The sequence below is a fragment of the Trichomycterus rosablanca genome, chromosome 7 (genome assembly GCF_030014385.1).
Source record: "Trichomycterus rosablanca isolate fTriRos1 chromosome 7, fTriRos1.hap1, whole genome shotgun sequence".
NCBI lineage: Eukaryota > Metazoa > Chordata > Actinopteri > Siluriformes > Trichomycteridae > Trichomycterus > Trichomycterus rosablanca.
Genome location: NC_085994.1, coordinates 13,688,418 through 13,701,692, shown reverse-complemented (window position 1 = coordinate 13,701,692; position 13,275 = coordinate 13,688,418). Strand labels below are relative to the sequence as shown.

General features: G+C 39.3%; 1 protein-coding gene and 1 long non-coding RNA gene across 8 annotated transcripts in view; one reads left to right on the top strand and one right to left on the bottom strand.

Moving 5' to 3' along the window:
• bcar3 (BCAR3 adaptor protein, NSP family member) overlaps nt 1–13,275 on the bottom strand; it is a 120,482-nt gene that overhangs the window by 42,543 nt on the left and 64,664 nt on the right. For all 5 annotated transcript variants that reach the window (XM_062999027.1, XM_062999029.1, XM_062999028.1 and 2 more), the window contains one exon: nt 6,426–6,465. In XM_062999027.1, coding sequence (XP_062855097.1) covers nt 6,426–6,465 — 40 coding nt within the window. The remainder of the gene's footprint in view (nt 1–6,425; nt 6,466–13,275) is intronic.
• LOC134318210 (uncharacterized) overlaps nt 1–13,275 on the top strand; it is a 64,053-nt gene that overhangs the window by 12,708 nt on the left and 38,070 nt on the right. The gene's annotated exons all lie outside the window — the stretch shown is intronic.

Genomic DNA, 13,275 nt, shown 5'->3' with positions numbered 1-13,275 from the left:
TGTTGGGCAGGCTGTCTGAAAGACGACGGTAATTGTGTGGGGTAAAGAGCCCTGACCGACTGAAGGGCTCTTTCACAAGATTTAGAGCAGTGTAGAACACAGCCACATTGTTCCTCTTAAGCTCTTTCATGAGCCTTAGCAGCTTACTGTGCCTACTGTGTCTTAGAAAAAAAGGCCTGTCAAATACTCTACCAAGAGGTTTACTTCAACACATTAAGGTCAGGGATTGGCTAAGTTACTAGCTCGTTTTTGGTTATTAATTTCATTAGTTCTTCTGGCTTCCTTTGTACCTGCTGTCATCACAATGGCAGTGTCCTGCTATAACAATGACAAATCACCCAGCAGCACCAGCATGTAAACATTATTAACATGCATGTTCTCAGTACATTTTCGGCATTTAGCAGACGCTTTTATCCGAAGCGACTTACAGTAGTGTGACAGTATACAGTCTAAGTAATTAAGGGTTAAGGGCCTTGCTTAAGGGCCGTGGTGGGGCTTGAACCAGCGACCTTGTCCAATTACTAGTACCTTAATCACTAGGCTACAACTGCCCAACTGCTGTAAGTCTCTTTGGATAAAAAAAGCATCTGCTAAGTGCTGAAAATGTAAATTAAAATGAAAGGCTATGAATTCAGAAAACCATCCATCTACTTTAAAGAATGTCAGTCAAATAATTGTTTTTCGAGTGTCAATAAATAGTAATTATACACATTCTAATTAGAAATACTGGCTAACTTAGTAAAAAATGGTGAGTTTTTGGTTTGGCTTGTCTTTAAAAGCCTCTGTTACTCAAAACCAGCTTGAATTTTACACTCCCTCCTGACTGGTGCAATAACGCTGTATCTGGTCTCATCTATGAGGAGTGTAATTAAGCCGCTGTAATTTCCTTTGCTGGCTCTTTATCTAAAACATCCCTACCCTCTGGGCAAGCATTGGTCTCCCCACCCAATAAAACACTGATATTTTTAGTCAAGGTTTTATTCTGCAGCCATCTTCCACACTCCCTATTCTTCTTTGTGATTGTCTTTGATGATACTATCAATTTCACATCAGGATAAAGTGATCTCTGATTCACACGCAATACTAGCGCTGGCACACTGATTAATGCGGCCAAGACTGAATATAAAAGTGGGCGTAGCACCACTTTTCACTCATATGACCTCGTATAAAGAGAAAATTCTCTTGGCTAGACTTGGATTGTGTTAACACTTCTCAGCTGTGGTTTAAGTACTAGACCTAGATTTTTGGTGCTCAGTTTTAAGGCTTTAATTTTGTCCTTTACCCCACAGTGAGATGTGAGAGAGTGAGTCCCCTAACTAACCAAAGTCTGGACAACAAAGCATTTCCCAGTTCATTATCAGGGCCCACTAGGCAACACTTGACCCAAACCCTGTCACTAGTATAACTGTGATGCTTAAGGTACTAAGAAAAAGTGAAATACATATAAAGATATGTGTTGTATGCTTGGTATGAGTAAGGATGTACAGGAAAATCTAGACCACCTTTTCTTGAACGGTGTGAAAAGGGGGTTTGAAAAGCAACAGGAAGAACAAACTGAATTCTCACAGAGAACCTACAGTATATTTAAGTTTTATCCTGCATGCATACATGCCTTTGTACCTTGAAACCCAACATTAGTATATTTGTCACTGGAGTGGTACCCTCCAGGCTATTTCTAATACATTTTTAGTTAAAGGTACATAATAGTAGAGGAAGTACGTTGTTCTGCCTAAGTGGTTGTCACATATTTTTGATACTGTGAATAGCCCCCTTATTTTGTTACCCTAGCAATTTATTTCTTTTCAATTTTAACTCGCAAACAGATCACGTGATCTTCCCAGTCACGACGGCATTAAGTCAGTCAAGCAATGTTTCTTAAATGCATGCCTCATTAGATTAACACACTTGAAGCAGGGCACTTATTTAATCTGAGATAGAGAAATACCAGCCCACTAATCCAGACAGCAGGGTCAGTTATGCTCTATGGTTATGCTCTTCCAGTGTAGTTCAATAAAAATTAATGTAAATATTAAAATGCATGTTAAAAGTGACAAAAATAACTAAAACTATAAATACAGGGGTTGGACAAAATAACTGAAACACCTGGTTTTAGACCACAATAATTTATTAGTATGGTGTAGGGCCTCCTTTTGCGGCCAATACAGCGTCAATTCGTCTTGGAAATGACATATACAAGTCCTGCACAGTGGTCAGAGGGATTTTAAGCCATTCTTCTTGCAGGATAGTGGCCAGGTCACTACGTGATGCTGGTGGAGGAAAACGTTTCCTGACTCGCTTCTCCAAAACACCCCAAAGTGGCTCAATAATATTTAGATCTGGTGACTGTGCAGGCCATGGGAGATGTTCAACTTCACTTTCATGTTCATCAAACCAATCTTTCACCAGTCTTGCTGTGTGTATTGGTGCATTGTCATCCTGATACACGGCACCGCCATTGGATGCACATGGTCCTCCAGAATGGTTCGGTAGTCCTTGGCAGTGACGCGCCCATCTAGCACAAGTATTGGGCCAAGGGAATGCCATGATATGGCAGCCCAAACCATCACTGATCCACCCCCATGCTTCACTCTGGGCATGCAACAGTCTGGGTGGTACGCTTCTTTGGGGCTTCTCCACACCGTAACTCTCCCGGATGTGGGGAAAACAGTAAAGGTGGACTCATCAGAGAACAATACATGTTTCACATTGTCCACAGCCCAAGATTTGCGCTCCTTGCACCATTGAAACCGACGTTTGGCATTGGCACGAGTGACCAAAGGTTTGGCTATAGCAGCCCGGCCGTGTATATTGACCCTGTGGAGCTCCCGACGGACAGTTCTGGTGGAAACAGGAGAGTTGAGGTGCACATTTAATTCTGCCGTGATTTGGGCAGCCGTGGTTTTATGTTTTTTGGATACAATCCGGGTTAGCACCCGAACATCCCTTTCAGACAGCTTCCTCTTGCGTCCACAGTTAATCCTGTTGGATGTGGTTTGTCCTTCTTGGTGGTATGCTGACATTACCCTGGATACCGTGGCTCTTGATACATCACAAAGACTTGCTGTCTTGGTCACAGATGCGCCAGCAAGACGTGCACCAACAATTTGTCCTCTTTTGAACTCTGGTATGTCACCCATAATGTTGTGTGCATTGCAATATTTTGAGCAAAACTGTGCTCTTACCCTGCTAATTGAACCTTCACACTCTGCTCTTACTGGTGCAATGTGCAATTAATGAAGATTGGCCACCAGACTGGTCCAATTTAGCCATGAAACCTCCCACACTAAAATGACAGGTGTTTCAGTTATTTTGTCCAACCCCTGTATATCAGAATTACTAAGTAAATTTTGTAATATCTGCAAAGCCTTTTAGAAGTAAGGGCCAGTATTAAAAACAATCTTCTACTAGCTGAGTTTGGAGTAAGTACTGATATAAAAAGACTGGCTGCTTTGGCTAAGCAAAGAGCTAAAATGGGCTATACTGCATCAGGAGATCTGTAGTACCTGCCAGAACAAAATCATTTGGGGTTTAAATGTCATTAATAAGAATTTGTAGTAAATGTAGAGTTTATCAGAGATGCAGAGTAAATAAATAAAACTGGGGTAAAATTCTGATTCAGAACTAGCTAAATCTTATGTAAAGATGCAGCAGGGTAGTCAGTAACTTGTTCCAACACTTCAGTGTGTACAACTCGTACAACAGTAAGTCCTCTAGATGCGAACCTTCAACTAATGAACTTTCAAAGATGCAATTGGGCATGTACAATGAATGAAAAATATTTGAATAAGTGCAAAATTCAAAATTGTGGCGGAACTTCAAATTGCGTGGCAGAGCGATTGGTTAGCAGACGGCGAGGAGAACATTGTTATTGTTCATTTGGTGCCAGTCATGTGCAGGCTTTATCAACAAGTGGTTGTTACCAATTGTGTACCTTTTTTGTCTGAATATACAGCTGTTTTAAACCTGATATGTCTGTTGTCTTGTCTTACCACTCAGTCAGTCTCTGTATGCCAGCTAATCTACTTTACAGTGTAAGATTAGTTTTTTCTTTGTAATTAGGAATAACATTTTTGAAATGAGTTTTATAGTTTGCATGATTGTGTAAAATGACTGTGTTGACTTATTTTTAGGCAGTGTGTGAAAATAATTTTGTTAAAACCCTCAACCCATAGTTGTTTTATTTGAATTATTAATACATCTCTTGCTTCACAGTTGATGGATGACACGGTATGACTTTAATCTTCCCGCTGATGCATTTCAAGATATTCAAGCCATTACGTCCTATCAAATGTCATATTACCACACTGTGTAAAATGATGCCATGAAGAATCAGATTCCACACCACTGAGTCATCCTACTGACTCACTGTGATCTTCAACGGCTTAAGTATTGTGATGAGCACTGCTGAACGACATGCAGTCTTTGACTAACACTGTGTGTTTGTACAGTATGCCTGAGGTCAGCTTGCTAGGGGTTTGTTCTTCACAAAGACCTGCGAGTCCTCAGATGATCAGATCTTGGAGTGTGTTTGTGTAAAAAGGATGGCATCTCAGCTGGCTGACAGAGCTGAATGTGTGGTGAGTGAACTGACAGCCTTCAGTCAGACGGCAGAAGCAGGAGTGCATGCTGGAAAACCTGATTTGGATAATGCACACAATCTAGCTGTATCTTTAGAACAAGGTTACTGTAAGTGATACAGGACCTTCATATGGGCTTGAGAAGATCATACTATGATCATACTATGGTTTTTTTGGCTGTGTTTTTAAGAATGAATAAAAATGTTTGCATATTGCCTATGTAGTCAGAAACTATAAGCATATGATGTGTGCGATCAGTTCTCCAGGGTCTTAATTCTTGGGTGGTACGAGGTTTATTTCTATTCAACTTGGGTGCAGTCCGCAGCTCGCATTTGTTTTTAAATAACATGATTTGTTCAAGTTGGGGGACAGGTAATATTCAGTATTCCTGACAATTTAGGTAGTGGGACTCAAAGAATTAAATTTACATATAACACATCATTTTGAGTCGACAGTATCTATCAATAATAAAACATCTGGGCTGGCTGCATTAATGGGCTTACATCTCTTCTATCAGTAGCCATGTGTCCTGGGGCCTTGCATTCTTCAAATGCAATCATGTAAACAAATATTTCTAATGTTTATGTAGCACACCCTGAAATTGTACTTTAACAAGTACACAGTATTCCCAAAAGTATGTGGACACCTGACCAGTAGTTTGTTGAATGTCCTTTTCTAAAACCATGGGCAATGATATGGTGTTGGTTTAACAGCCTCCACTCTTTTATGAAGACTTCCCTTAAGATTTTGGGAAATTGTGCCTGTTCAGTCAAAAAAAATAAACATTTGCAAGGTCACTTGTGAGCGCACGAATATTGGTTAACGGCCTGGCTGACAATGTTCCAGCTAACATGTCAAGTTGGGTTGAAGGCAGGGCTTTAGTTGTATGCTCACCAAGCTTGTTCAAACGATGCCTTTATGGATCTTATTTTATTTTCATAAAATGTATTTTATACACCCGTTATCAATGTGTGTGGCTAACACACAGGAATTCGAATCAAGGGGGGGGGGGTCCACATAATTTTTTGCATGTAGTGTATGTATTTAATCTGGATAGAAAGTGCCTAAAGTACTTTCCAACATTATTTTAGGTTAAGAGCAATATGAAAACAAAAAGACATGGTGGAATCGTCACTAACATGTCATTTGTATGTGGTTGGTTGTAGAAGTAATCTTTATATATGACAGTTTTAAGTCTCGTAATCTTTCTAGACAATTAGGGAATAAATGCTGGCATTTATAAGGCATAACACACACATTTTTTTTTACATTGCTTGTAGATCGGGATATAAATTTTCTCATACAGTAATTATATAGGATGTGTTCTGAATTCTTAGATGGATGTGATTACAAACAGAGATAATCTGATGTCACTCATGTAAGCTTTGCCTCTAGTGTTTCCTGTTTCAGCAGAAGCTCTCCTGTGTTTGGCGGTTGTGTTTTTTTTTTTAACAACACTACCACCAATGTGCACTGCACTAATGTACAAGAGTGAAGCTAAAACTGGTCTGAAACATAAAACTGTAGTAAAATAATGTGATTGTATGTATGTTTGTATGTAATATGTGGTTTGGGTCACAACCTCAGACCCACAGTTTTAATTATCAGGTTGCTTTCCATGTTCATTTATTGCCAAAGTCTTATTTCTTACATTTATTATCAGTCATAAATGTAAACACACTTACATCCCAAAGTTCAGACCCCAAATATATCAAACAAACAAGCTTAGAAATCATCTTAAATTAGAATTTTTGACCCAGCGTTTTACAGTGAAACTCAAGGACAATGACCATTTAACAGAAATAGCATATGACATACACAAATGCAGAGTAAAAATAATAATCTTACCTTGACATACTCCATGGTGGGGTCCATACCGCCAGCGTCCCTGCGACAGAGAGACAACACTCTCTTTAGTGAACACATTTACAAAAATTCTTGGTCTTTCTGTCTCAAATTGTCTCTGTCCCTCCCTGTTTCTGACTGCTCTGTTTGCACACTGAGGAAGTCTGATTCGCTTCTGCCAGTTCTTCTGACCACTGACCACTTCACATAGCCATGAGATGCCAGAGAACCCCCAACACACATGCACACAGTGGAGAGTTCATAGATCATATCAGGCTAAATAGTGTACAAGAGGAAATGCATTATGGAGAATGAGATCAAGTCACTGGAGAAAAAGGATTACATAAAGTAAGAAGTCAGAGGTTAGCAAGAATTTTTGTGGTACTTCTAAAAGTGTTCAGTGATAAATTAAACAAAACGGAACAGATCTAACTGTGTTCGATATAACCTTGTGAACTGATGAACCTTGTGTAGTGAGCAGCTACTGTTTCTGTCATGAATGTAACCAAAGTGTAAAACATGACATTAAAATCCTAATAAACAAACAAGATCTATTAAATACATTCTTAACCATTCATTTGTATGATATGCAATAGTGGATGTACAACAACATACTAGAATTGTAAAGTTTACTTGTGCTATAAGCATCTCAACATTTAATTAAATGTATCTATAACTCACACTAAGTGCAGCAGCAGGCTGTGGTCAGTTCTGTCAAGTGCAGCATTTTTAGTCTGGAATGCAGAATGCAGGAACTATGGTGGTGAGATGAGAAAAGTTCTTGCTCCAAGCCCAATGTTGGTTAAGTGGCCAGACACAGTGCTCAGCTTTTTCTCCATTTAGCTCCGTCTCTACCGCCTGCACAGCCGTGACAGCCTGCCCCCATCTAACCACCTTTCATCTTAGCTTACACGAAAAATAGCCTGCCTTTCTTTTTCTCTTACTTCAAGACCTTCCTTGTCTTTTTTTCCTCTCTGTTCTTTATGACTCCTTTTCTCTTTATTTTTCTTGTCTTGATTTGCAGAAGGTGGTGAGATTGGGTGTCAAGCACCCTCAGGGAAGATGGTTTGTGTTCATGTTTAGTGGTAGAGCTATTTAAAAGGCCAGCACCATAATATAGCATTTTAAAATGTTTCAACATTTTGATGCTGAAGGTGCTTATTCACCCCTGGATACCATAATATTCAGATTACCAAAGATTTCCTCAGTTTACTATTCCACCTTCCATTTAATTAATCAAGTAGTATTTATTTATTAGGATTTTAACATCATGTTTTACACACTTTGGTTACATTCATGACAGAAACGGTAGTTACTTATTACACGAGACTCATCAGTACACAAGTTTAATGTCAAATACAGTCATGTACAATTTTGTATCTCCCAATTCACCTGACTGCATGTTTTTGGACTGTGGGAGGAAACCGGAGGTCCTGGGGGAAACCCATGCAGACACACCCAAAACTCCAAACACAAAGGACCCGGACCGCCCACTTGGGGATCGAACACAGGACCTTCTTGCTGTGAGGCGACAGTGCTACCCACTGAGCCACCATTCCACCCAATCAAGTAATACATTTATAGTTTTTCATTGGTTAATTAAATGTTATTTTTGTCAGTTGAACTAAAGTTTGAGTAACAGTTTTTATTTTTTCACTGCTGGATACCAAACATTGTAAACTTTACCTGTTTTACTAAAAGATTAAATGCATTTAATGAATGGTGAGATGGTGAATTCATCCATCCAGCCATATATTTATATTATTTGGGTAATTATATGTACTTTTGTCCATCGAACAAATATAATATTCTTTGAATGCATTTCTCTGCATTTTTCCCAACCTTTCTGGAAATGGGATTTGTATATGCTTTGCAGATAGTCATTTAAGGTTGTTTTCATGTATAAAAGAATATTAGTCACATTATTTGCATTTACATTTTTGGCATTTAGCAGATGCCTTTATCCAAAGCGACTTACACTACAGTTACAGTATACAGTCTGAGCAATTGAGGATTAAGGGCCTTGCTCAAGGACCCAACAGTGGCAACCTGGAAGTGGTGAGGTTTGAACCGGCAACCTTCTGATTACTGGACCAGTACCTTAACCACTAGGCTACAACTGCTCCTATTTGCTGTTAGGTTTAGTTATTATAACAGCATGCATATAAAGTTGTCTGCAAAAAAAGCATGTTATGTCTACGTTTGGAAACTGAACATATTCCAAAAAAAACCACAAACAACAATTTTAACAATCTACAATTTAGCTGTTTTATTTGCAGTATGTAACTACAGAAATAAATTCTAAATTTTCGGATTGTAGATGTTACTTGTACTGCTGCTTTGTGTTTTTTTTCCCTTATGGAGTGAGCAGGCAAGTACATTTGTAATAAGACATCCAATTTCACTGCTATACCAGCAGATGTCACCAAGCTAATAAAATACCTTATGAGTGTTCTAGCGTCCTCTGCCAGCAAAACAGAGAAATTTAGTTCATTAAATTATGCATATATTAAATTAAGTCTACAGCAAAATGTTTCCACAGTAGACACTTTATACTGTAATTAAATAATATGAAAAATGTTTTATTTTTATAGCAAAAATGCACTTTGGTCAAAATGACCTATTCTGCATTACAGCTAAGTGTACAGGAGTAATTGTGTGATCCTCTGCCATGGACTGGTACACTGTCCTGAGTGTAAGCCTACCCAGCACTACAAGATTATGAATAGTGTTGAACCCATTTTGATCCCGATCTTGGCAAAGCAGTAAATGATAATGGTACATTAAGAAAGTAATAAATACATGAACATAAAAAGTTCATTATATACCAGATATTCTGGTACCTGTGGTGCAGTAAACATGCCCAATTTGGTTCTTACTCTGGGCTTATGAAAACAAACCATATGGTCTACGAACACCCAGAGACACCAATCCATCTCACTCCTTCTCCTTTGCCCTTTTAATCCACAGCTGTATTGTTTCCTAAATTAGTTATTTGTACTCCGTTGAAATGTGGAGTTTCCCAAAACCTCCTCGGTCATGTACAGGACACTGAAGGGAGGACTCGGTAGGTCATAGAAAGGCTAAAGCTGAATTTCAGGTCACAGTCTTAAGAATCTTTGGCACCTGACGGGCAATAAGCCTTCACATCTATATCTCAGTCAGATCTATTATATACACACATCTAAGTAAATTGATTGTTGTTAAAATACTTAGAGTTCTAAGATTTTTAGATTCCCTAAAACAAAACAATCAATACCCAGACCCAAAATACATCCAAATAACTGGCACATGAACTGGCACATCAATTGCCAAGCAGCCAAGCCTAGTACAACCACACCAGCAGGTAATTCAAACAGACAATAAAAAGGAAAGATTTCTGAAAGAAAATCTTGAACTTCTAATTACGTAGGACGTAAATTATTTGGTATAAAGACACGTGTAAATCTAATTTTGGGCAGATTTCAAAATGTGCGGGCAAACTTTTGTGAAAACATACATGCTTCCAGCTTCTTTAGCTGATAGTGTACCAGTTATGTTTTTTGGTTCCCTTTGCCTAGCCTCTACCCTATAATACTCTAGTGACTGAAGGAAGCCAATGGGGATTTGGTCTTCTATTAGGGTCACAACCATTTATTTTTAAAGAACCACAGAAAATGCCATAGCCTGGACAATTCTAATCTTTGTTTGTAGAGACAAATAATTGCAGCTGAAGAAGCTTCTTCATTTTTCCTTTTTTGAATGCCAGGCTGTGTATCTCTAAGCTGCTGGATACTTTGCTGTTAGGAATTGATCCAAGTGGGTCTATCTGTGCAATAATGATAAACAGTCTTTCTTTTTGCCTATCAAAATAGTCGCATCTTTTTTTGCATTTTCCCCTCAATGCTTCTCCCAATGTAGTTCCAATCACTCAATTGCATTTCGCTTTCTCTCTACTGCTGCTGACCTCCACTCCTGACTGAGGAGGGCCATAACTGAAACATTTCCCATTTGACATGTACTGCTTCTTTTAAACTGCACAAGGTGGGTTTATATGGGGCTCAGTATTGCGTACAAAAAGTTTCATACCAATATTCATTATCCCACAACTTTGTTTAGGAGCCATTGATAAGCCAGCAGAGGTTGCAATTGCAGCAATCCGAGCTGCGGACTAGCCAATGATTGTCTGTATAGATGTCCGGCCTGCCGGTAGCAGAGCTGAGATTCAAATTCACTAGTTTGAGATGTGCTAGCATGTTTTTTTTTTAATTATTTTTTTTTTACTTTCCTTAAAAGGGCCTTCAGGTCCTTTTGATTTTCTGCAATAAGTGTTGTGCCATCCATGTATCAAGTCAGAGTTGTTGATTAGAGTTGAGAGTCTTTACTATTATGCTAAATTTTTTGGTGTACATTTTTTAAGGCATTCCATAATTTTGTGTGGTCCACACAGTTACATATTTTAATCAGAACATTCAAATTTTTTATTGTTTATTTTAAGGCAAATTGTAGTTTTGTTGTTACCTTAGTATGTTTTTAGTTTTTAACAGTAATACCAGTGGTATTCAAAAAATGAAAAAAATTGTTTTAATTTAAGATTAATATGGCAAAAAGAAATCCTCTAAACTACCAGCTAGCATAAAGCCGGTAATGATTATGTTCTATAAAACGGCTGCATTGCTCTTAATGATTAATGAGGAAAATCCAGAAAAGCTGTTATGACAACAGGACATTTCATATAGCGTTGCCTGGCTGTGTTTCTATGTGACACATTGTGCTTCAGTAGTTTCTAATGTTTGCTGAACTTATCACAGCTGTTTGGGAAAATTATGGCAAGGTGAGAAATATTGAGCTGTGATGCAGGCCCAGAAAACAGCTGAGAATCTATCAACAGCTAGAAACAAGCGGATGTTGAATCAGCTTTCATCCTATCAGAAAACACGATCCTACTCACACACACATGGATACACACGTACACACCCAGGCACAGATCGAATCTATAAAACGATTCAGGCTGAGAAGCTCAGGTTTTCACAATTATACAGGTTTTTCACAGGTTTTCATTTATTGGTCACATATTCTTGTATATATTTTATTAAGATTTTTCTTTATGCTGACAAAATCCTCAATTTGTGAAATTTCTCATGTATTTCAATCTGGATCCCATAAAATACCCCCTGCCCAACCCTCCCACAAACACATTATGGGCCATTGTTGTTTGTCAGCTAGATCTTTGTATCTCATTCTTCTGCTTTCCATCAATGTGTTACTATATAAATAACTCACATGACAAACACACTGTCTGCCCCCATTGCCCTTTTATTGTCCCTTCATTGCTCTATGAATGAATTAGCAGGAGCCCATCTACTCTCTCATCTCTTTATAATCCCATGATGCTTTGCTCATTAGCCGTACCAATATTATACAATATACAGTACACATACAGGGGTTGGACAAAATAACTGAAACACCTGTCATTTTAGTGTGGGAGGTTTCATGGCTAAATTGGACCAGTCTGGTGGCCAATCTTCATTAATTGCACATTGCACCAGTAAGAGCAGAGTGTGAAGGTTCAATTAGCAGGGTAAGAGCACAGTTTTGCTCAAAATATTGCAATGCACACAACATTATGGGTGACATACCAGAGTTCAAAAGAGGACAAATTGTTGGTGCACGTCTTGCTTGCGCATCTGTGACCAAGACAGCAAGTCTTTGTGATGTATCAAGAGCCACGGTATCCAGGGTAATGTCAGCATACCACCAAGAAGGACAAACCACATCCAACAGGATTAACTGTGGACGCAAGAGGAAGCTGTCTGAAAGGGATGTTCGGGTGCTAACCCCGGATTGTATCCAAAAAACATAAAACCACGGCTGCCCAAATCACGGCAGAATTAAATGTGCACCTCAACTCTCCTGTTTCCACCAGAACTGTCCGTCGGGAGCTCCACAGGGTCAATATACACGGCCGGGCTGCTATAGCCAAACCTTTGGTCACTCGTGCCAATGCCAAACGTCGGTTTCAATGGTGCAAGGAGCGCAAATCTTGGGCTGTGGACAATGTGAAACATGTATTGTTCTCTGATGAGTCCACCTTTACTGTTTTCCCCACATCCGGGAGAGTTACGGTGTGGAGAAGCCCCAAAGAAGCGTACCACCCAGACTGTTGCATGCCCAGAGTGAAGCATGGGGGTGGATCAGTGATGGTTTGGGCTGCCATATCATGGCATTCCCTTGGCCCAATACTTGTGCTAGATGGGCGCGTCACTGCCAAGGACTACCGAACCATTCTGGAGGACCATGTGCATCCAATGGCGGTGCCGTGTATCAGGATGACAATGCACCAATACACACAGCAAGACTGGTGAAAGATTGGTTTGATGAACATGAAAGTGAAGTTGAATATCTCCCATGGCCTGCACAGTCACCAGATCTAAATATTATTGAGCCACTTTGGGGTGTTTTGGAGAAGCGAGTTAGGAAACGTTTTCCTCCACCAGCATCACGTAGTGACCTGGCCACTATCCTGCAAGAAGAATGGCTTAAAATCCCTCTGACCACTGTGCAGGACTTGTATATGTCATTTCCAAGACGAATTGACGCTGTATTGGCCGCAAAAGGAGGCCCTACACCATACTAATAAATTATTGTGGTCTAAAACCAGGTGTTTCAGTTATTTTGTCCAACCCCTGTACATGTGTATGTATTTAGAGTTTAATACTAATGTCATTTTGTACCATAAATAACATTTATTAAACAACTACTTTATATGTATACTTTGTTTACATTTACATCTTTGGCATTTAGCCAAGGGCCCAACAGTGGCAACCTGGCAGCGGTGAGGTTTGAACCAGCGACCTTCTGCTTACTAGTCCAC